Raw genomic sequence first — 25,205 nt, 5'->3', positions numbered from 1 at the left:
TAGTATGTGTGACCTTGTGTGTTTTCAAGATTTTTCGACCTCGCGACAATCCTAAATTGAATCTATCACAGGGTTTTCTGGGACTGAGATTTGCCTAGGATCACTCAGTGGGTTTTCATGCCCAAGCATGGATTCAAACACTGGTCTTCACAGTCATAGTCCAACACTCAAACTACTACCTTGTGCTGATTCTCTGTATGTCACCCACATTACCTACACTTGTAAAGGGAACCAGGGATACACACACTAGTATTAACCCCACATCTTTCCATGTTGGGAAGGAAGGATTTTAGAAAAGCTGAACTTGTGTTCATTATATAAGAAACAATTGAGTTTAATCCAAGTGAAATGTTTTCAGGTTTCTCTAATAATAATAATAATAATAATAATAATAATAATAATAATAATAATAATAATAATAATATAGTAGAGTCTCACTTATCCAACATTCTGGATTATCCAACACATTTTTGTAGTCAATGTTTTCAATGCATTGTGGTATTTTGGTGCTAAATACAGTAATTACTACATAGCATTAATGTGTAATGAACTACTTTTTCTGTTGTATAACATGATGTTTTGGTGCTTAATTTGTAAAATCATAACCTATTTTGATGTTTAATAGGCTTTTTCTTAATCTCTCCTTATTATCCAACATATTTGCTTATCCAATGTTCTGCTGGCCCGTTTATGTTGGATAAGTGAGACTCTACTGTAATTTATTTTTCTATCTAGCCACCATCTCCTCGAAGGGACTCGGGGTGGCTAACATGGGGCCAAGCCCAAAGCAGAATCAAAATATGACAGTTAAAACCAATATTAGTAAATAAAAATAATATCAACTTAACATTCAGATATAATAAACAAATTGAAAACACAAAATACAACATTAATCCTCAATGACCTAACAATCTCTACACAATATGGAAAACCAAGTGATGTCACTACTTATTCTGGCCTATAAGGAAATTGCTGTTGTTTAAAAAAAACTGTCATTTTATTTCCTCAGATACCACATGTGGAATTTTACTTTATTTCTAATATTTTTATTTTTATACTACCTCTCGGGTAAGGTTTCTCTAGGTGTAATTTGTATACAGAATCAGAATGCTTCCAAATTTGTGCCTTTATTGTTAAAAAATTAAACAGCCTAAATTGTGCCACAAGCCAAGAAATCAGATAAAGCAATTTAAATAGCCACATTTCAAACAATTCATTAGGTAATAATTGTTCAAACAAATACTTTGAAATAAATGGAAAATAGGTTGACACGTTCATATTTTTTTATTCCCAATGGTCTAGCTTGAATACAGTCATATTTCAAATCAAGTGAGAAAAGTGCTGCTCCCAACCCATATGTAGTTGCTAATCTTTTTGGGGGGACCCGCTCCCCACAAATATCAGAAGTAGGTTTGTGAGGATCAGGAATACCTTAATTTCCACACTGCCTTCTTGTGCAATAAATTAAATAAAAATGTTTGAATAAAACAAGACTTCCAATCATTTACAGCTCAAATGTCAGCTGACTTGCCCCAAAATATAAAAGTGCTATCCACAGGAGGGGTGTCACAAGGGTGAAATTGTTCTCCATACTTCTTTTCAGTTGTCCAACCCTGCCTTAGTTTTTATAGTGCATTTGTGCATAAATACACACTCGCATTCCTACATAAACATAAACTTACATTATCTAACAGTATATAAGGTATAAGATATAATATCAAAGGATGAAGTTTATTTTGGTTATTTATCCAGAGAGGGTTTTAATCTGAATCATCACTGCTGAAGTAGGAACTATCACAATATTCTGCTGTATAAAGGAATTTATGAACAGTTGGGTTCAGCTTTGGGATCCAGTGTCTTGGCACCAAATATGTTGATAAATTGAACAAATCAACAAACACCTTGTATCTGTCACTGGAAAGGAAAAAAGAAAAGCATTAAGGGGAAAATACAGTCAATATTTTCTGGTTTCATATGTATTTGCAGATGTGATGAATAACTCAAAAAGCTAAGGCACTGGATATCCCAGTGCAACTTACTCTATATCATGGCTCCACTGACAAGCAATGTTCAGTGCCAAAGTCACAGCCTAGTGATGGGACCTAGAAAAACACCCTGCTCAATGATATTGAAAGCCACCAAGAAGTCTCGCAGAACCAACAGCAACGAAGTGCCATTCTGTCGACTAAAGCTGTCTTCGTCCTATAACAGGCCTGAAATCTAATTGAAATCAATCTGGATAATCCCATCTCATTCAGGAGTCATTAGAAGCAAGCAAAAAACCAAAATCAAATCATGCTCTAATATAGTGGTGCTCAACATGTGGGTTCCCAGGTGTTTTGGCATACAACTCCCAGAAAACCCAGCCAGTTTACTAGCTGTTAGGATTTATGGGTGTCGAAGGTAAAAATATCTGGGGACCCACAGGTTGTGAACCACTGTTCTAGTACTTTTCCCAAAAATGTTGTCTTTCTGTAAAGAGGTTTTCACCAGTTCCATTTCCCAACTTTGCTAGTCCACACCTATTTTATGAACCAAGAATGCTAAGGGTTTAGGACAGTGGTTCTCAACCTGGAGTCCCCAGATGGTTTTGGCCTTAAACTCCCAGAAATCCTAACACTGGCTGGGATTTCTGGGAGTTGAAGGCCAAAAACATCTGGGGACCCCAGGTTGAGAACCACTGGTTTAGAAGATGTAAATCTGTCTGATGCAAGTTCATGTATACTGAGAATACATGAGAGATTGTGTACATCTGGAAGACCACAGCTCATCTACCAAGACTTCTATGCCTTCAAAAGAAAAGATGTAACCTATAGAAATGTAAATTATTCAGTTCCTGTGTAAAACTAGGTGAAAACTATCTATAGCCTGAATCAATCACTCATGCACTGTAACACTTGAAATTAAACAGGTAGACACAAGTTCATCTGATTAAAAAAAATGGAATGAGAGGCTATTATGAACATAAATATTTGGATGATATCAGTACAGATTCTAATCAATGGCCTTTTGCTGTTGCTATATTATTGATTCATCTCTGCTGCTCCCAAACCTGCACCAGGTCATTTTTACTGTATGGACTTAATCGTATTATTTTGTGAAAAGTAGTAGATAAGCTAAACTCATCATATTCACCTTCTTACTCTTTGAAATCTTTTATCACTATAGCTTTCCTAGAAATCTTATGTTTACAATAAAATGGCTTGGAGACATGGACCTGAAATTACCATCCAAAGGCAGCCAAATGTTAAGTAGATATGCAAATCAGCCTTCTCCAACATATCCTCCAAATATAATGGACAAGTGCCACTATTATGATAACTATAGTGCAACTTATCTGGAGGTCACTTAGTAGGGCTATTGGGTATAGATATTAAAGAAATGCTTGTCTTCTTAATGTTCTTTTTATGTTCTCAGCCTTTTATGATATATGCATGTGTCTTGTTATTTATAAAGGATGATTATAAAATTGAACTAAATTCCCTACAAAGCACACTTCTGAACGATGCCTTTTATGAATCCTAATCAGAATGGTGATTGATTGAAATGGCAGTTTAAACACATTTACAGATAGCAATTCCTTATGCTGTCAAAGATCCACTCTTTACATATCCTATGGTGACTATACCAACAGTCATCATATATACATGTTTCACTTGCCTTTACTTACCTCACAGTTGAGCGTAAATAGTGATATCCTGATGACCCTCCTGTCCCAGCTTTGCTGCCAATCATTCTGTGCACCATACATACGTGATTATCTAAGCATATAAACAAATCATTTAAAGTTCATGGTTAACTCCATGATATACAAATGTTGTCCTATCTTAAAACTAAATCAACCTCAATTCCTTGACAATACTTTTGTTTATCAATATCATTGCAGAACTGTGTTTTAAAATAATAATATAAAGTACATCCACTGTAATTCCAGGGGATACATACCCAGAATTTGCATAGGTATACACAACTGCAGAGGGTAACTAGCTAACCCTGTTGAAATGGTGGACCTCTGGCTCACAGATATCATTAGGTCACCCCTGGAGGACTCAGGAAATGCTTAGAGACCCAGAAAATGTCAGATATGAATGAAATTGTGGATTACAATCATGTTGCATTTCCCACATATATAATATTATATATTATTATATATAATAATATATATATAATATTAGTGTGCTGATTGTAGTTTATAGCCCGACCCTATACATGTCTTGTTAGAAGAAAGCCCCACTGTTCAGTAGGGCTTCATTCTAAGGTATTCACATACAAGATCACCGTTTAAAGTGTTTCAAACAGATAATCTTGAGTAATATCCTATACTAGAGTTCAACAGTGTAAGAACAGGATCTAACAGAACCCAATGGAAGTGAGTTCTTTCATGAACCATACTTGTTCCATATATCCATCAAACCATAGCACTGTATTATTCTTGGGCAGTACAGAAGGTTGCAGAAAAAAAGGAAGAAAGTTCTGCTGTAACCACCAATGGAACATTGGATTTGGTCCACTATTATAATGGTCTGTTTTATTATATCAGTTTAGCAGGTGGGGGACACAGGATAAACTTAATGGCTTGACTAGGTGTATGACTTTATGGTTGACACAAAGTTTGAACTGAGAACCAAAGATATAAATGCATTCATTCATTGTGCGATGTAGTCACTCCTAATATGCTAGTTTTGTTCGTTTTACATATTCAGATGTAAAATGGAGTAGTTAGATCGAGAGGTGTAAGTACATACTTACTCAGAGATCAAAGGTCTGATTACTTTAACATAAATATATATCTCTAATGTATGTTCACTGGGCATGATCTTCAGTATATACTTGGATCACTGTAGACAAAGTGCAGCTTGCTTCCATCAACTTAAACAGTACTGATTTTGGACCTATCAAATGTGACCAGAACTCATCTCTATGGAAATCTGCCAGAACTCACCCATAGGTGACTGCAAGGATTTAATATTTATGTAAGCATACTGTTTTGCAGGAACTACCTATTAGCCATGCCTTTATTAATTTGCTCTTTGTATATTTTTTTCTTATAGCCCTATCAACTGTGAAATGCTATTTTCATAACAGTTTAAGTAACATTGTGAGTTATAAGATTGTGTTAGTTACACCACAGGGAAGATCCAATATAGTATTGTAGTTTTGGTAGTGAATTAGAATTACATAGGTTTAGACAAGTCACACTAACTCATCTTTAGAGGAAGGCAAACCCCATCTGAATAAATCTTGTCAAAAACCCCTATAGTAGTCTCACTCTTAAGTTGGAATCAATGTGAAATAACCTAACAGAAAGCAAGGAAATATATTGAAAGAAAACTTACATCTCCATTTAGTCATCAGTACATCAATATCCATTAAGTTGGTGAGAAGCTGAAAAGGAACTTGAAAGCGAGGTTCCTCTCTTTAAAAAGGAAAGAGAAAGAGAAGTGAGCTTACTTAAATTCATTTCATTTATAATATTATTACGTAGTATATGAAAAGGAGCCCTGGTGGCGAAGTGCATTAAAGCGCTGGGCTGCTGAACTTGCAGACCGAATGGTCCCAGGTTCAAATCCTGGGAGCGGCTTGAGCGCCCGCTGTTAGCTCCAGCTCCTGCCAACCTAGCAGTTAGAAAACATGCAAATGTGAGTAGATCAATAGGTACCGCTCCGGCGGGAAGGTAACAGCGCTCCATGCAGTCATGCCGGCCACATGACCTTGGAGGTGTCTATGGACAACGCCGGCTCTTTGGCTTAGAAATGGAGATGAGCACCAACCCCCACAGTCAGATATGACTGGACTTAACGTCAGGGGAATACCTTTACCTTAGTATATGAAAATATAAGATCTATTTTTTTACCTAGATGTGGATTTTTTTTACAAGATTTACTCCTGAGAAAATATGCATTAGATCAAATTCCAGCATATTTACATCCAAAATAGGGGTGTAATGAGTAGTTTTAGCTATTTTCTTCCTGCTATGAGAAAGTGCTGTTTTTGAAGTGCTTTCACAATGTGTGGTTTGCGCAGAAAACAGCATTTTCTGTACAACGAATGAGATTTTATGAATTTTGAACAGAGTAAGTTCTGCAAAGATTCTCATCAATCCAGGATTTTTCTTTCTCATATTTGGATTATTTTCCAAATATTTGTCAATATTTTGGGCATTTTATCACTATCCAAAGAGTAACTCTGTTCACATTGATGTCCCATTCATTATTATAAAGTCTACTTTGTGATGTGTGTGTGTATCTCAGATACTAAATCAAATCAAAAGCTGGAATATTCAATTCAACAGTAATGGCATGTAGGTTTTTTTTTTATCAAATGTCATACTTGAAGAAGGTGGCGATTTCTATAGTAGAATATTTTTACTGAAACGGTGAAAAGGAATGAGAGAAAAGCAAAATTCCTTGCCAAACTAATACTGCAAATATTAAATTCTAAAGTCTTCAATATATTTTCTGATTATGACTTGAATATTTAAAAGCAAGCACAGCCACTCTTCTTGAGAAATTTAAATAAGAGTATCAGTAGAGACACTTAAGGGGACAAATACATTTTATATACCTGTAGAAGTAGATCATTAAAGCTCCTTTCATTGCTTTGTAGGACAATCTTCTTTCACCTGTAAAATTTAGTATCTATTAAATAATGTACAATTGTATTAATTGTAAAGCAGTTTAATTTTATGTGGGTACTAGTACCTGACAACTGACATTTGCACATAATATACTTACCTTTACTAAGAAGATGTTCATGCCGTTTTTCATCAAATAGTGAAATGAGGACTTCTTTCTGTTTTTGAAGTTCTGCCAATTGGTCTTCTTTTTCCTCTGAGTCATCTTTGGCCTATCAATCACACTAATTATTACATTACGAATTACCAAAACTTCATTTTTTTTGCTTATTACTCGTATAAAGAATATTTCCCAATCCATCATTCTTCTGAAATGTAAAGCTTAAATTTTATCAACAACATTTTCTGTTTAACACACGATAACCTTGATTGTAGGCTCTTTCATTCTAATCATGTGGTTGAAAATTACCCTGTTTCCCCAAAAATAAGACCTATCCTGAAAATAAGACCTAGCATGATTTTTCAGCATTTATGAGGATGCTTGAAATATAAGCCCTATTTCAAAAATAAGCCCCAGATATAGTTAATTTTAAAAAGTCAATTCGGAAAAATAAGATTGCCCCTGAAAACAAGCTCTAAAGCAGTGTTTCTCAACCTGGAGTCCCCAGAACCTTTTGGCCTACAACTCCCAGAAATCCCAGCCAGTTTACCAGTTGTTAGGATTTCTAGTAGTTGAAGGCCAAAAACATCTGGGGACCCGAGGTTGAGAACCACTGCTCCAAAACATCTTTTGGAGCATAACATTAATATAAGACCATGTCTTATTTTGGGGAAAACAGGGTATCCTAGTAGATGACAGATATTATAGACTTCCCCCAGCCATTGTTTCCATACATGGTCTGTGATTTCAGTCTTTCCTATGATCTAACATTTACTTCAAAGATTTTGAAGTCCCAAGTACACTAAAAACTCTTCATCTCAATACATGTGGAAATGATGTTTGATTATGTAAGATTTATAAAGCCAAGGTGGTCTACTGGGATTCTGAGGGACTAGGATTCGGATCTTCGTGAAAATTCAGTAGATGACCTGGATGAGTCATTCAATGAATTTGAAGTTCCCTTCCTCAGTCTCAGAGGAATGAAATGGCAACCTGCCCTCAATAAATATTGCCAAGAACAACCACCTATGATAAGTTTTGTGTACAATGGTGTTGGCTTGAAATCACATAATAACAATAGTGTTAGGCTATTGTATTATCATCCAACTTTTATATGATGATTTGATAAATGAGACAACATTCTGGTGAATTAGGTTATTGTTCCTCGTTGGATTGTCACCTTGACGTGGTGGGGGGGCTTGCATGTTCCAATGAACCTGAGGGCACAACCACGGGAGTCACACACTCCCAGGAGTGGCCACAGGGGAGGATCCAGACCAAGATCAATCCGAAGACCCAAAGACCTCAACAGCAGAGCAGGCGGAGGATAACATGGCACATGTTACAACGGCTGTGAAGGCGGAAGAAGGCTGCAACAGACTGAGAAGCCACTCTCGTTGTGTTAATCACACCACTGCTGGGATCTCACTCTGTGAAGACTGTGTGTTGACCGGCCGTGCACCAACCTCCACACATTAAAAAAATCACGCACAGGCGTCTTCCAAGAATCGGAGGACCATCATCCTCGAACTACGAGGGATCGCCTAACAGTTCATGAAAGCTAATGTTTCTCTGTTACTTTTTCTCAAGGACATGATTTTTTTTTTTAGATTTGTTGCAATATACCAAAAGCAGATAATAGTTTTCCACCTGACAAAGAGTGATTTGAGTGTTCTATATACTGGTTAGAAGGCAACACAGACAAAGTACTGTAAGCATCTACTTGCATTGAATTGTTTTATACTATCTTTGGTAGAATATGAATATAATAAGCAGTTAATTGATTATTCATAATTCAAAATGTTTTGCTGACATATAGATCCATGCATATAGACAGCTACAAGAATATCCATTTGACAATCTATAATATAAGAAGAAGAACCCTTATATGAGTATAGCCACATAATTGAAATGTAAACTAACTTATAGCCATTTGGGTGGTTTTCTTACCATGCCACCTCTTTCTCTTTCTCTCATTCTCATAGACATAAAAGAGATGTTATATTCTCTAGTTTAAACTCACCTTATCCTAACATGTACATGCATGGGAAATGACGCATAAGAATGGATCAGTGTATGGAACTGAACTTCTCTCATAAGTGGCCGCCTTGCCTTACAAATGGATGGCTGAATTAAGGAGTACTAAAACTATCCATGACATTTTATAAAATGTACCTGGACCATTGCAAATTCCTCTTCCAATCCCTTGAGTACATTTGCTTCAAATTTCCCCCAGAAATTAAAGCCTTCTGGTTCAAGTCCAGGTGTTCTTTCCAACCATGCCTTATAAAAACAAAATGGAATAATTTATGATATAGGTTATATATTATGGATAGTTGATAACTACATTTGATAGATGATTTTATGAACTAGAAATGTGATCTGGAGAAAGGCTTATGGCAAAACATGCACTAAAGAATAATCCAATAGCATTACATTTATAGTTGACTATCATCTGGCAATTTATATAAAACAAGATACTGGCAGCAGGTAGGGGTTTTAGCCAGGCATTATGAAGTCCAAGACAAACATTCAGCATTGTTCTTGTCAAAGGGGTGAGGATCATATAATTGTTGAACTGTAACGGTGACCATCTTTACCTATTGGCTTTGGTGGCCAGGATTAATGAGTACTTCCATCACCAATTTCTAAGACCACATATCCTTTCTGCCATATTCTGAAGAACTCATTACCTCACTGTAGAGAGTTATGCTATTTTCTTGATAAAGGTCTTTCAAAAAATACCTAATAAAATATTATCCACTGTAAAAAGTGTCTATTCATTATTCTATTAACTGCAGATAATTAAATAGCCTTAAGCAAGCAAAAAGATCATTTTAACATTAGTTAGTTAAATAATGGAGGCTCCAGTAGGGATTAGGGTCCAACCATCATTAATGTAATGATTAATTAGCAGCAGTTGGCTAATTTGCTCTTCCTTGCATCCTTAAAATCACTTGCAGTTGAAGGTAAATTATTAGCTACTGAAATTGCCTAGAGCAGGCCAAGAGTTAGTAGACATGAAAACCCATACTTCCACTAGCTGCAGTAGAGTCGGCTCCTGTTCGGATTTAAGCAACACTTCATTTTCCTTTCCCTTGAAGTTATCCCTGTAGTGTCTTCTGTTGTATGGCACTCTGAGGCTTTGAGGAACCCCAATCTTATTTTCCAATAATCGGAACTGTAAACTCTGAAATCCAGATGCGGGGCTCAGATAATCTCTTTGAAAAACAGGGGAGAAAACAGAATATTTTTAAAATGAACAAGAATTGTAATATGTAAAACTTTCATGCTCCACAACTATAGCACTAGTGTTCCATTTTAACTGCCATGGGACCATCTTATGGGACCATCCTATGGAATTTGGTAATTTGGGTGAGGAACTGGGTCTTTCAAGCAGGAAATCCTAAATAATTCTTCCTAAATTCCAAAATCCAGGATTCCACAGGATAGATAACAACAGTTAAAATGGAATTATAGCACTGCAATTCTATAATGTGAAGGGGCCCACTAACTTGGTATATTCACTTGTGAGAAAATTATTTCTGTAGCCAACAAAATATCTGGTAATATTTAATATCCAAGCATTTTCTGAGCAATAAATATCAGTCACTGGGTGTATTTGTTTTCACTGTGATTTTTTTAATTCATTTGTTCTAATTGATTGCACACTGCTCCAAGATCCCCACTATTTTATTTACATTTGGTAAATAAAATATAGAATTAAAAATATTGTGTTGGTACTGATTTTTTTTTCTATTTAGAGTTAGAGCCTTTGGGATTACTAAACTGGGCCACAGATTTTAATGGCTCTTACTCTATGGATGGCTAGGTGTATCTTCCAACCTTCTGAACTATTTTATGTTTACTCAGAAATAACTCTCATTAAATTATATGGTGCTTACTCTTAAATAAGGTATGCACAGGATTAAAAACCTAGCCTTTGCTATGTGTTTTACAGCAGTGCTAAAAATTCTGAGATATATGTTCTTAAAAATAACTTTTCCAAACTCTGATTTTTACCATTTTTCAGATGTCAGGGCATACATGATTCTCACAAATCCAAATTAGGAGCAATACAATACAAATTAACACGTGGCAAGCTTCCTTTTACTCCATTGTTAAGTTTTCAGTTTCTTGTGCGTCACTACACAAGATAGTATGTTGTTTACCTGAAGTCAAAAAAGTCCAGAGCTGTCATAGTTTCCAGAATAGAAAATTGTTCCACGAGTAATTTAAAAATAATCGAAATTCTGTGAATCCGAGCAACGACCTTAAGCATATTTCTCTCATCTCTCACCTGAGTAAGAAAAAAATAAAAAAATGATTATCCCAACACATCTGACAATAAAATAGTTTTCACAATGTAGGCCTATACCTGATTATGCAGTTGTCCCATTAAGTTAATTAGTTGTTGTTCCCAAACAATGGAGTAGCAGAGTCAGGCCAGTCAGGGATGATTTTTAAACTGGATATATTAGGCTTGATCGATCCACGAAAAATTTGATTCTAAACTCGTTGCAAAAGTAGAGGGGGGCAGCGTTTCGTTTCTGATGGTATTTCCGAATTTGGCCCCCAAAAAATTTCAAAATTAACGAAAATTCGTTATTTTCTAAATTAATACGTTAATGGCGGACGCGCATGCGCAATTCCCAAAAACAGCACAGAGGGAGAGGACTTTACAGGACTCTCCCACCCTCATTTTTTGAGTGATCTTCTTCAAACTTGGTACAGTGGTAGAACACATTTAACACTGATAGCTCACCAAAATTTGGAACGTTTCCCTTATCCTCTGATTTTTGGCGAATTTTCATAGCTTTTATAATAAACCATTTTTTAATAATTGCAGAAATCTGTTCCTGGTTTGAAAGTCTTATTTCCTGTTAAATTGGGTTGTCTTTACTGTGAAAGTCATTGTTCTACTTCAGAAACTTTGTTTTTGTGGCTGAAACTTTGTTAAATTGGTGTGTGTGTGATATATACTGTGTATATATATATAGTCCCTGCATATGTGTGTGTGTGTTTGTGTGTGTGTGTGTATAGGTAAAGGTAAAGGTATCCCTTGACGTTAAGTTCAGTCATGTCTGACTCTGGGGGTTGGTGCTCATCTCCATTTCTAAGCCCAAGAGCCAGTGTTGTCCATAGACACCTCCAAGGTCATGTGGCCGGCATGACTACATGGAGTGCCATTACCTTCCCGCCAGAGCGGTACCTATTGATCTACTCACATTGGCATGTTTTCAAGCTGCTAGGTTGGCAGAAGCTGGAGCTAACAGCGGGCACTCACTCTGCTCCTGGGATTTGAACCTGGGACCTTTCGGTCTGCAAGTTCAGCAGCTCAGTGCTTTAACACACTTCGCCATCAGGGCTCATGTATATATAATATACATACACATAAACACAATGTGGAGAATATGTGGAAAGGTAGATAGATAGATAAGTTGGGAGCCACAGCGAAGGCACCTTCCTGGGAGCAAGGTCTAATAATAATAATAATAATAATAATAATAATAATAATAAATCCCTTACAATATCCAAGATGGGTACCATTATTGGCAGAGAAAGCCAAGCTGTAGGAGTTGAAATCCAATCATTTATCCTCCCTATAGAATCAATTTTATATGCATTTTTAGCTACAGAAAAGCTAAAATCAGGACAGTAAAAGAACAACACCCAGAAAATGGGAATTCCAGACAGGAAACAATCAGGGCCAGCTAATACCTCCCAACAAAGGATTCCCCCAGGTAGGAAGCAGCCAGGCTTTGAAGCTGCAAGGCTATTCAATGCTAATCAAGGTGACCAATTGCAACATTCACACTTGCCTCCCAAAGACAAGAGTTCTTTCTCCCACCCTGGACCTTCCACAGATATATAAACCCCACTTGCCTAGCTTCGCACAGACGTCAAAACCTCACCGCCGGGCCCCTCTCTGTCTCTCTCGGTCTCTCCATTCCCGGCTCCATCCGCCGCCTTCCCGCCTCACAGAGAGACACCAGGCCTGAGCTGAGGCGAGGCGGCGGCCATTTCCCCCCTCCGTCTTCCTCCTCCTCCTCGGCCTCCTTCCCCCTCGCCCCCTCCCATTGGCTGAGCCCGTGACGCCCCTTTTGCTGAGGGGCAAAAGGAAAGGGCCTGAATGGTGGGAGTTTGGGTGATTTGCAAAAGCTTTTTTTTCCTAACGAAAAAAACGACGACATAACGAAAAACGGCCTCTCGCGATTCGAAACCGCAATATCCAGACGTGTGGACAATCAAGGTTGTATATTGCTTCAAAATAAACGAAAATAACGAATTAATAACGGGTAACGGGGAAATCGAATTATTTGAGCAAGCCTAGGAGATATATATATATATATATATATATATATATATATATATATTAGGGTTGTCCATATGTTCGTAAAAATTCTCCTACAGTAATTATTTCGTATTGTTCCCGTTGTTTGACACGAGTATTGAAATGTTTTCCCTGGGCGCAACTGGCAATGTAATACGATCCATCGTTGGCCCATTCTGTAATTGTGCCTTAAAATTTTCGTTAATCTTTTTCCTCCAAAAATTTTTTTAAAATATTTTTTAAATATTATTATTTTATTTTTATTTTTGTTTCTGCAACCTAACATGAACGGGAGCCTAGCACAGCCTAACATGGCTCCCGCTCCCTGCCAATCAGAGTCTTCCACGATAGCTAAAAAAGGTGGGGGCTAAATCGCCTCCGCACGGAGCCAAGCCATTCTGGGTTAGGATACCGAGGAGAGAGGGTGGTTCGCGCTCACCGTGAAGCTGAGAGGGCAAAGTGACTGGGGGTAGAGGGTTGTTGCTGCTTATTGTGTTGGGGGAAATTGGCTTGGGTCTTGGGGCAGAGTCCTTGTTGTGGATGTTGGGAATTTTTTTTTCCAAAGGAGTCTGCGTCCCTCCCTGCTAGTGCTGAGCTTTGGGTTGGTTCCTTCTCCTGAGGTAGACCTTTTGCCTTTCTATTTTTCCTTTTTTTGGAATAAAGCAATCACCCCATAAGCCTTTCTTTCCAAGTCTTAAAAGGAGGGAGCTTGAAAATTATAGTTTTCTAAGCACATCTGCATCCCTGTAAGCGCTGAACTTCCCGCCAAGGCATTGCTTCCCTCACGCTCCATTTCTATTCCCAAGCCTTGGGCTGAGTTTTATTTCTGCAATCACAAAGTCAGACATTGATTTGATTCAATAGAGGGTCCACAGCAATTTATAGTTTCCAAAGGACGTTGCCAATCCTGTCAAGGCATTGCTTGGTGTGTGCTGCATTTCTAATCCAAAGTCCTCAGCCAGAGTTTCATTTCTGCAATCACAGGGTCAGCCAGTGGCACCATTGATCAAAAGGTTCAAAGGCAATTTATAGTTTCCAAAGGACGTTGCCAATCCTGTCAAGGCATTGCTTGGCGTGTGCTGCATTTCTAATCCAAAGTCCTCAGCCAGAGTTTCATTTTGCAATCACAAGGTCAGCCAGTGGCACCATTGATCAAAAGGTTCAAAGGCAATTTATAGTTTCCAAAGGACGTTGCCAATCCTGTCAAGGCATTGCTTGGCGTGTGCTGCATTTCTAATCCAAAGTCTACACAAGTAGAAGAGGGACTTTTACAGTGATAAGAACCCAATTGAACAGGAAATAAGACTTTCAAACCAGGAACAGGTTTCTTCAAATATTGAAAAATTCACCAAAAATCATAGGAGACAGGAAACATTCTGTAATTTGTTGAGCAAAGAGTGTGGAATGTGTTCTCCCACTGTACCAAATTTGATGAGAATAGCTCAAGAAATGAGGGTAGGAGACCCCCAGAAAAGTCCCCCTCGGTTTCCTGTTTTTTGGCGATTGCGCATGCGCGTCCGCCATTTTAGAAACATTTTAGAAACATTACGAATTTTTGGAAATATCCGAAAATTTTGGGTGAAACATTTAGAAATAATTTCTACATCGAAGAGCCGGCACCCCCTACTTTAGAAACGAGAATTGAAACATTTTTTCCATCGATCGGACAAGCCATATATATATATATATATATATATATATATATATATATATATATTACAGTGAGGGACAGAGAATGGGAAAATGGACCTGAGGGACAGAGAATGGGAAAATGGACCCAAGTGTCAGTGAGGCTTCCATACAGATTTGGATGTACATGCCCAATGCATGCAACACGTATCCAGCCAGAAAAAAACTCAATGGAAATTCCGAAACACTGCAACTGATTTGTGTATGTCCCATGCAGAGGTGTACCCAACACAGAGAAATACAGAGTGCTGGCCTGGACAGAGGGAAAATCCAGAAACAAATCCCACCAGAAGGTAAATAAGAACCACTACTCCAGGAGGAAACCACAGCATTTCCATGGCATTGCCCACTTTCTACCCCTTTGTTGCCATGCTCTGCTTTGCTCTAGTGTTCATCCCAATCGGACATGCTGCTACCCATCAACATTCATCATGCCAATGCCCACCAGCATCCTGCTAGACAAGATATTCCTGGATATGGGTCAATATACATCCAGAGGATATTTATGGCCATCGTCACAGCTTGGAATTGGTTCCTGGGGTGTTTGTGTAGGTGCTCCATAGCAAACCAGTTCTCTTTACTCCACACCCTCACTTGGTTTAAATGGCTGTGTAGCATTGCCCTGAACTGACTATGGTTACATCTACCCATATAATCCTGATTATGTTGCTCGAACTGCTATGGATACAGAACAAGGGCCCTTTTTGAGATGGAATGGTGAGGTGGGTCAACAGTGCAACTAGACCACTACTACTACTGTTTTACTGCAGTTTCCTAAACCCCTTGACAACCATGATATTAGATCATGCTTGCTTGGAGTTCTGTAGGCTGAAGGATTTGAGAACTTGTAATCCTGAAAGTACCATTTCCAAGATGTCTGTAGGACTTTCCAAGTATGTCTGGAAAGGATTGTCAATCTGACAGTGCAATCATATCTACATCAACTAAAAATTAAGCCTAACTGAGTGCAATAGGATTTCCTCTCAGGTAACAAACATCCAATAATTTTCTAGAAAGCATGAAAACATCTTAATGAAATATTGTATATTTTGAAATCTAGAAATGCATTTCAAATATTCAATATTTATCTAATAAAAAAGAAACAAGGTAGACTTTGAAATTAAATATATTCGTTTCCTACTTACGTGACCATTTTGAAATATCACTCGGACAGAATCCAGTTCCCATAATATCTGAGTGAACCATAGTTCATAGGCTGCAGTCAAAAGATAGTAGTAGTTATTTTCCCTTTTACCTATAGTGTTAATAAGTTAACTTTCAAATATTAATAATCAAATTTATTATGAAATTGTTGTATAAAATTGTCACCTTATTTGCTTGGTAATGAAATAGAAAGAATACACATAGTCTTCTCCACACCAGATGAAAGAGCTTTTTCTAAATTATCAACACATAGTAAGTTTTGCCCTGGATAAGGAACTAAATAAGTAACATCATTCAACAGTTTGAATACTTTAACTAAACCATAAAGCACAGCACTTTATTCAAAATAAATTCCAGATATTCTGCTGCTTCAAAACACTACCTTTAAAGGACATCTTGTATCTTTACTAATTTGTACCCAGCTAATGCTTCCATTGTTGATTCAGGAATATCCAAAGCAAGAAATGTGTTAATTGCCTTTTGACATCAACTAGCATTTTAAAATCCTGGCTTTGTGATACACTCAAGAAGCTGACATTAACTTGGCAAGGGCAAAAAATAGCCCTTCTATTGACTCAGTTGCTTCAATTTATATTCCAGACTCCTGCCCAGAAACATTTCCCAGGGAAAACTATATAAACTTGAATCTTTTCAAGAAGACACTTGAATTACAGGTGAATATCTAAATACAACCTCTGAGAGACAGATGTCAGTCTCTCTCAGCAACCTGCAGCAAATTTCGATGATTTCAATCTCATTAATTGGTAGAGACACATCTATCAAGGGAAAAAAGATCTTGCATATCCCTTCTCCAGATACAATTCTTGTTCAAGAATAGAGTGTGTGGTAATACTGACTGAGCTTATAAAACTAAGAAAATTTTGTGGGGAAAAAGAATAAAGCCTCAGATTTTATTTGAAAAGAAAAATAGATGGAAGGGGAGCAGATCTACGGATCGTACATTGAACAAAGTAAGGTGCATTACTAAATAATAGAACAAATTCAACAATAAATGCTCTTAAATTGCTAGCAAGTATTTTGTATTTGCAAAGACAAAATGTGAGAGAATTACAAGACTTTGAATCCCTTTATGTCAAGAGAATATTTCATCCCTGAGCTATTAATAAATTACATATTATTTGCCAATTATTACAAAAAGTTATATGTCCTGCTTCATCTTAAAGAATTTCACGTTGATGCTTTTCTAAATGATGGCCAATATTCTGTATTAGCTACTCAGTTAATCAAGTAACTTCCCCTGATCGAAATGCCATTCACTCCCTTGACTGAAATGCCATTCAATGTGATAATCTGCATATCAACATTAATTAAAGTTATACATACAAAATACTTTGTAATAAGCTGTTCTGCAACTGGAAAAGCATTTAACAAATATTATAATATTCTTCAATCACTATAAAGTTCTTAGAAAGCCATAACGTACTCTACGCTATTAAATTCCTCCTCTTTTGATTTTTCTCTTTTTGGTAGCAACTGAGTCATTGGCCATTGCGTGCATCACAGTGAACAGATAAACGGTTTTGATAACTTATTTGCAGATGGAGTAGATTTAATCTCTTTAGACAAATTGCTGAAGCCTTAAATATATTTCAGAAATTTGACCAAATGTCTACTTTAAAAATACATTGCAAAAATTCTATGATTTAAATTTAGCCTTTGACAATACACAATATTAATAGCCTAATTTATTGAAATGTTTAATGATTGCTGGTATTAAAGCTAAGTTTTAAAGGCAATTTGTTGTATTTTAATTATGGACAACATAAAAGTGACAATTTGTTGTATTTGTTGTATGTTAATTCTGTTATTATCACACTGTTATTATTTTTTTAACTTTTGTATTGCTCTTCTCAGTGTTTAGTGTGGATAGATGTTAGCCGCCTTGAGTCCCCACAGGGAGAAAGGCAGGATATAAATAAAGATAATGATAATATAATAATAGTTGCCAACTTTTATTACTATGGAGCAGAGATATATTAAAATAGTCTTAGTCTGTATTACTCTAGATAAGTTCTGTTCAGTGCTTCACCACTAAAAAACTGACCTGAGTCCATTCTTCAGTAAGTGGTCACAGAAGATATGTCCTGTTTTACTTAAGTAGTGTTTACTTTTTCAAGCCATTTCTGTTTCAGTTCCTAACAGAATGCTAATTGCATGATATAACATAATATGTGATTTTATCATTAATTATCAATCAAAGATAACCCACTTAATGCTAAGCTAATTTTGGGTTAATTGGAAGAAACTTTGCAATAACTTCTGCTTTTGTACTACTCATTACTTTATAAAGTGAAAAAAAATTAAAGGAAGATGGAGATGACCAAAATAAAACAAAACAAAAAGCCCCACTTGTACTGCAATTTTTATGACACTAAAACAAGTGTGTTGTCTAAGGAGCAAGTGACTCCTTTGAGCGTACCTTAGCTTTCTATTTGTCAAATTCATAATTTTATTGTCCCCTTTATCTCAAAACTCAAAAACATTTGGGAAGCTTTAAAGAGCTTAGTCTTGAAGAAAATCTCTCTTACAAGTTATATTCCCCAATGCCTGAAAGTTCAAGAAGGGTTATACAAACTGAAAACTGACAAAGCTAACCATATCTAATCTCATTATGAACAACATTTACAACATGGTATTTCTAAAGTATGCTAACCGCACGTTGTAGGGCAGATGCTGGTAATGCTGTAAGAGGTTAGTACCTATACTGATCTTTGGTGGATATGTCCAAACATTGCCAAATGACGCATTCGGTAGATGCTTGGTTCTGGCTAAAGAGCCTCATCTTCATAAGGGCTGGGGACAGCTAAATGTACAGTGTGTCTTACAATATACAGTAGAGTCTCACTTATCCAACATAAACGGGCCGGCAGAACATTAGATAAGCGAATATGTTGGATAATAAGGAGGGATTAAGGAAAAGCCTATTAAACATCAAATTAGGTTATGATTTTACAAATTAAGCACCAAAACATCATGTTATACAACAAATTTGACAGAAAAAGTAGTTCAATATGCAGTAATGCTATGTAGTAATTACTGTATTTATGAATTTAGCACCAAAATATCACGATGTATTGAAAACATTGACTACAAAAATGCGTTGGATAATCCAGAACGTTGGATAAGCGAATGTTGGATAAGTGAGACTCTACTGTACTATACTTGCTTGAGAACCCCTTCCTCCACTCCTACCCTCTCCAAGTTGCTCTGGCACTCTAGCTAGCATCATTGCAACAAGCAACCACCATCGATTTTGTGCCCTGTGGTTGCTGCAACAAGAAGAACTGAAGAGTGATGGCAGTAGCCATCCTCGGTTTCCCCAAGCCACCCAGACCCCTTCCCAGAGAAAGCAGGATGGTCATGGAAACATTGGTGTCTGTTCTGAACCAGAACTGGCCTAAGTATTTGCATGTGCCCATAGTGTGGGTCAACTCTGGAGCTTCAGGACATTGCCAAACTTTGAATAATGCAGGGAAAGTCTACATTAAACATTAAGCAACCTTGCTGGGCATGTAGGGTGAATAAATATTGTACATCATGTGAATGAACGCAAGTGTCCATTCACCCCATTCTGCCTTATTTGGCCTAGGTAGATGGACCCTGAGTTGATGGGAGTTGCAACCCAACATCATCTAGAAAAATCAACCATTACTCACACTTGCCTAGGAAATTGTCTGATTGCATTTATATCATGCCTTTTGCCAGGCTCAGTTGGGTGTATTTGATTTTCTTTCATCTTTTTGTCCACACAACCTTATGCTATATCTTATCCTGAAAGAAAGTGGCTTGCCTATAATTGCATCACAACTTTTGTGGATATGTTAAACCTGAACTACTATGTTTGTGATTTATTCATTCACTCGCTTTTGACTCTCCATGGACCAGCCCACAGCTGAGCTCCCTGTTGGCTGTCACCACCCTCAGCTCCTTCAAGGTCAAGCCAGTCACTTCAAGAATAACATCCATCCAAACTGCTATAGCATTGCGTATTCTATAACTACCCCAGAAAAATGCTTTGTTTGATTCTAATCGTATTTGAGATATCAGCAAATTTGTTTGATTCCAGAAGACTGCATCATCACTATCATCCTCATCCTCATAAGAACAACAATAACAACAAGTCATAACAACAACAACAACAATACCTTGATGGGTTACAATAAACAGGTGCTCATCATGGATTTTGTTTCCCTTCTTTTCACTCTGAAGCACTTGTGCACCTAATATTTTGTCCAGCTTTAAAAGAAAGAAAGAAGACTTTGGTTTTATTCTTATCTCTTCTTACCCCGAGTTTTAACTTTGTGTCCATGCGGCCCGCCCTTGTTATGTTATGTTGCTTTTGCTTTGATTTTGTTCTGTACTGTGCAGTGTTATTCTTGTATTGTTTAATTGTATTTTGATATGTTGTTTTTATATTTTGTTATATTGTATTGTCTTGGGCATGGCCCCATGTAAGCCGCCCCGAGTCCCCGTTGGGGAGATGGTGGCGGGGTATAAATAAAGTTTTATTATTATTATTATTATTATTATTATTATTATTATTATTATTATTACTTGATCTTGAAGAAGTATGCTTTATTCCAACAAAACTGTCTTTAATTCATTTGATTGTCAATTCTCTATTAAACAATCAACACAAGCATCCATGTCTTTATGTAGTGTTCAGGAATGTTTATGAAACGTGGAAATACAGCAATAGTGATGCATAAATGTTATAGTAGGTTTGTGTGTCTTCAAGTCACCTGATGACTTGTCACAACACCATGAATGCCATAGTGTTTCTTAGTTGAGGAATATTCAGAGGTAATAGCACTTTTTATTCATTTATGGTCCCCCAGGCAAGAACTATCCAGAGCTAAACCTGCTTTACTTCCAAGATCAGGCAGGATCTGGTGCCTTTGGGGTATTTAAGCCACACTTCTTTAATAAGACACTATAGAAATTATCCCTGAATATTATAGAGCAATAGAAATAGACACACGTGTGAAGAATTCACTCTATGGCATCAATTGTGTGTTAAACCTTTGGTCATGTGTTTTTGGAGAAGTGGCAGAAGAGTCCACTCCAACACATGACCTCCTCCCTCAACTGTAAATCATTTGTATTTCAGTCTACCTGATCGGTCCTTCCCTCCAAAAGTACAACTAAAATAAGAAGAAAAGAAACACTTTTGGGCCAAAATGCAGGCAGAAGGGAGTGTTTTAAAGAAAAGTAAAATTTCCTTGCTGTGATCCTCTTCAAAGTACTATACTACTGCTGGGATGGTGTCTAAAATCGCATGATGATGAGTGGTCCTACATTAACTGGGAAAGCAGGTTTGATCTGTCCCTTTTCTATACTCTGACTAGGAAAATAATATTCTCTGGTAATCCCAGTCAGTGCATGTGTCAACGTTGAGGCTGTCTTCAGCTGTATAAAGATGAAAGGGATCTGAAAGTGTTGTGACAGTGACCTTATAGCCAATGGTATTCAAATACTTCTTCATCATTTTGACTGGTTTTTAAATGGAATTTGCAAGCCTATGTAGTGTTTTGGACAACATAAAAGTAACAACTTAAACCCAGCACCAAAAATGAAGCAAAACTGCAGAAGCATCAGTACTATTAACAGCTTAAACAATCATGAAAAACGATTTCCTATATCTAGATTTGAGACCCTGCTCTTCAATGTTCAAAACTACACAAAACAGAAGCAGGGGCTTAGAAAGTCTTGCTCAGTGAAATCAATGTTACTGTTCTGTTACTTTTAGTTGCACTGACCTGTAGGTAGTCTCCATAGATAAGGCCACCTTTGCTCGCTTTATTCAGCCCTTCTTGTGACTTGTCACCTTCTCCATCATCCAAAGATAGTTTATTAAAATTAAACCTAGGAATAAACAAATAGCAAGAAACCTCAATTTATACCAGTGAAACTGTTTAAACACAGAGAGATGTTCAACCATTTTGTTAACTCTCATTTTTAACATAATTTTAAAGACTGATTCAGCAGGTACACTTTTACTAGACACTAGACAGCATTATAAAATCTGCCACACTGGTTAATATGATTTGGGGGAAAATTCCTATCATTAAAACAAATTACATCATTAATCAAACGTCATTTTTTCCTTTTCTTGTTCAGTTAGATCAGTGTAGTCCAACCTTTAGTTACCCGAGGGCCAATCAAACTATAACGGTCAAAGAGTGAAGAAGCTTCAATATGGCCATTATATGGCCATTTCGTAAAAACTTAAAGCAGTAAGAAGGGCAAATGATTTTTTTTCTAAATGTTAAATTAAAATATTTTTCCAGTAAGAAAGGCAAGGGCCAACAAAAATGAAATGGTGGGCCACATGCGGCCCGCGGGCCACAGCTTGCACCACACTGAATAAGACCATCAAGCTACTACCAATATTAATTACAGTATTATTCATGATAGAGTGAAATGTACTTACTGGTATTTGTTCTCCCAAAACGGGCAACCACTCATGTCTCTAAAATCTAATGACAGACTGAGTTAAAATTCCTCCCGAGGTAAAATATATTGACATTTCCTGAACTACAAGAGCAAACACTTTTTATGTAACTTGATCCCATTCGTTTTGGGCAATCCTCTTATTTTTCTGCCCATCCCTGTCAACATGCAGCTACAATCATGGAGAATATCCTTAAAACAAAGTCCATGGAAGTATTTGTTTTGTCGGTGGATCGATTCTTCTTCTAAAGCTTTGCAGAAATACTGACAAAGGTCACAGGCCACATGTTCAGTTTTCACTTCAGACTACCTAGGACTAACCATTTTCAATGATTTACCCAGTCCAATTGACACAGCTGAAAAAAATAGTATACATGGTGCTTTTAGTTTTTGCATAAAGACAGAGATATCCTTATTTACAAAACAAGATCTGCCATGTTTCTTGAGCTGAAAACAAGATGCCTCAAAAGAAACTAATAAAATACATATAAGAAAAATAGTAGCCAAGACCTTTGACTGACAAGTCTATATAATTCAGACAATGAAAAATACATTTTAAGGACAAAGTTTATTTCTCATTAAGAAAAAAAAATCAAGCTTCAAAAAATACTGAACTTTTGCACAAATCTTCCAAACTCTAGTTGTATTTGTTGAACATTATTACTCAATTCCATTTAATCATTAACAGAGTACCTGCAGAACTAAATAACACACTGGTTTTTCACTACACCTCAATTATGTTAAATCTTTAGTTTGACACACAGTTGTCATGCCATTATTTAATATGCATAATCATAGAGATAGGCCTTCCTGTTTCTTAAAGTGTGCAAAATATTTAACAGTAAATGTTAATTATTTCTGCAATTTCTTCATAAGTAGTTCTTTCTAGCAGCATCTTCCAGCAAACACAAATGTCATTGGGCAATGTATATGGTATTTCCAATGCAGTTTCCACTGATATAGCTCATTGCAGAACCAATCATATTGGTTCTGTTGCAGAGCTGGTTTCACAAATAGCTGGATTCTTAAGGAGCACCACAAACAAATGCATTTGCAAACCCAATATGTTTCTAGTTTTAACAAATGCAATTGGAGAGGGGGACTGGAACTCCACTCATGTGCTGTCTTCCTTTGAAAATGTTCCATTGGATTTAGTCCTCTGATGGGAAATGTTCATCAGAGCTCTCTTAGTCACATGTTTAGATTATAAATTAAAGTGATTCAAATACAGTTTGAAACTTAAACCATAAAGCCCATGTATGATATTTTGGTTTAGATTTTGCTCAGCCCTGTGAAATATAAATTACAGAAGAAAAGTCCACCCTGGACTTTTCACAGATATATAAACCTCCCTTGCCTAGTTTCCAACAGACCTCACGACCTCTGCCTGTCATAGATGTGGGCAAAACGTCAGGAGAAAATGCTTCTGGAGCATGGCCATAACCCGATGATTTATTTGTTATTACAGTTGACTTTTAATATTTGAGAGTTTTGCCCATTTGATTATTCATGGATTTGATTAATATAGTCTTTCTCTAACTCTATAGGTCCTCCAGTGCAACTCTCTTGTCAATGTCCACTGGAAGTTGTCCATGCAGTTGTGCTGGAGAACCTAGACATTTATAAAGAGATGTTCTCTCAGGCTGGGTCTACACTGCCATATATTCCAGTTTCAGAATGCAGATTAACTGCATTGAACTGAATTATATGGCAGTCTGCATTCATGTAATCCCATTCAATGCTGTTAATCTGCATTCTGAAACTGGAATATATAGCAGTGTAGATCCAACCTAAGTTTAAAAAAGCATATTGATTCACATTTTTCTACTTTGTAGGAATCCTGTGCCCCTAGCTTAACAAATCTGGATGGCTAACTGTATTGGTTTTTCACTGCCAGGGAAAGGGAGAGTATCGATGAAATTTTCTACCTCATGTGTCAATTTAATATGATTGACTGTGGACTTTGAACATTTGCATGCAGCAAATCATCTTAAACTAGCCCTATATAACTTTGTATGAGCATATCAAATAGCCCAACAAGAGTATCTCCTTCTGCCCTCATACTGAGTCGGAAAACTCAAACAAAGACTGAAGGGATAGTCATAGGCCTCTTCCACATAGCTGAATAAGATCTCATGTTATCTGCTTTGAACTGGGATATATGGCAGTGTGGACTCAGATATTCCAGTTCAAAGCAGATATTGTGGTTTATCCTGCCTTGATATTATGGGTTATATGGCTGTGTGGAAGGTCCCATAGAGCAACCATCCTTGATTTGATCCCTTTGAATTTCCAGATCTCAGAGGCGAGGCCTTCATTTTTTGGCCATTGAGGTGAAAGGATTGCTTTGAAAAAGGTGCTGATACAGCGTCCAAGCAGGCCGTCCAAATCCTGAACTGGTGCCTGGCTGCTGTGTCAGACTGGATGTGGAAGAACAAATTGAAGTTGAATTCAGACAAGACAGAGGTTCTCCTGGTCAGTCGCAAGGCCGAACAGGGTATAGGGTTCCAGCCTGTGCTGGATGGGGTTGCACTTCCTCTAAAGGCGCAGGTTTGCAGTTTGGAAGTCCTCCTGGACTCATTGCTGAGTCTGGAGCCCCAGGTTTCGGCGGTGGCCAGGGGGGCCTTCACACAACTCAAACTTGTGCGCCAACTGCGCCCGTACCTTGGGAAGTCAGACTTGGCCACAGTGGTCCACGCTCTTGTTACATCTCGTTTGGACTATTGCAACGCACTCTGCATGGGGTTGCCTTTGAAGACTGTTTGGAAGCTGGAACTAGTCCAACGTTATGCAGCTAGGTTACTAACTGG

At 37.2% G+C, this 25,205-nt stretch overlaps 1 protein-coding gene across 1 annotated transcript; it reads right to left on the bottom strand.

The window, feature by feature from the left end:
• Positions 1-1,265: 1,265 nt before the first annotated feature.
• Positions 1,266-22,530, bottom strand: tdo2 (tryptophan 2,3-dioxygenase). Its single transcript, XM_003221733.4, has 12 exons — positions 22,376-22,530; positions 21,702-21,807; positions 20,088-20,178; positions 15,903-15,973; positions 10,907-11,034; positions 9,769-9,955; positions 8,910-9,017; positions 6,735-6,846; positions 6,565-6,622; positions 5,337-5,416; positions 3,671-3,761; positions 1,266-1,914 (listed from the first exon to the last, which is right to left on the bottom strand). Exons 1-12 carry the CDS (start codon positions 22,408-22,410, stop codon positions 1,761-1,763), a joined length of 1,221 nt encoding a protein of 406 aa, XP_003221781.1. The 5' UTR covers positions 22,411-22,530; the 3' UTR covers positions 1,266-1,760.
• Positions 22,531-25,205: the final 2,675 nt, after the last annotated feature.

Source organism: Anolis carolinensis, chromosome 5, assembly GCF_035594765.1.
Source record: "Anolis carolinensis isolate JA03-04 chromosome 5, rAnoCar3.1.pri, whole genome shotgun sequence".
Classification (NCBI taxonomy): domain Eukaryota; kingdom Metazoa; phylum Chordata; class Lepidosauria; order Squamata; family Dactyloidae; genus Anolis; species Anolis carolinensis.
This window is presented reverse-complemented; position numbering and strand designations above follow the sequence as displayed.

What these genes read in the sequence shown, in the direction of transcription:
- tdo2 (XM_003221733.4), bottom strand. Translation starts at nt 22,410, where the DNA reads ATGAGTGGTTGCCCGTTTTGGGAGAACAAATACCA. An exon ending in TTTTGGGAGAACAAATACCA is followed by an intron (nt 21,808 to 22,375) that starts GTAAGTACATTT and finishes GTTTATTCCTAG; the next exon opens with GTTTAATTTTAATAAACTAT. An exon ending in CTCTACTGCAGCTAGTGGAA is followed by an intron (nt 9,018 to 9,768) that starts GTATGGGTTTTC and finishes TGTTTTTATAAG; the next exon opens with GCATGGTTGGAAAGAACACC.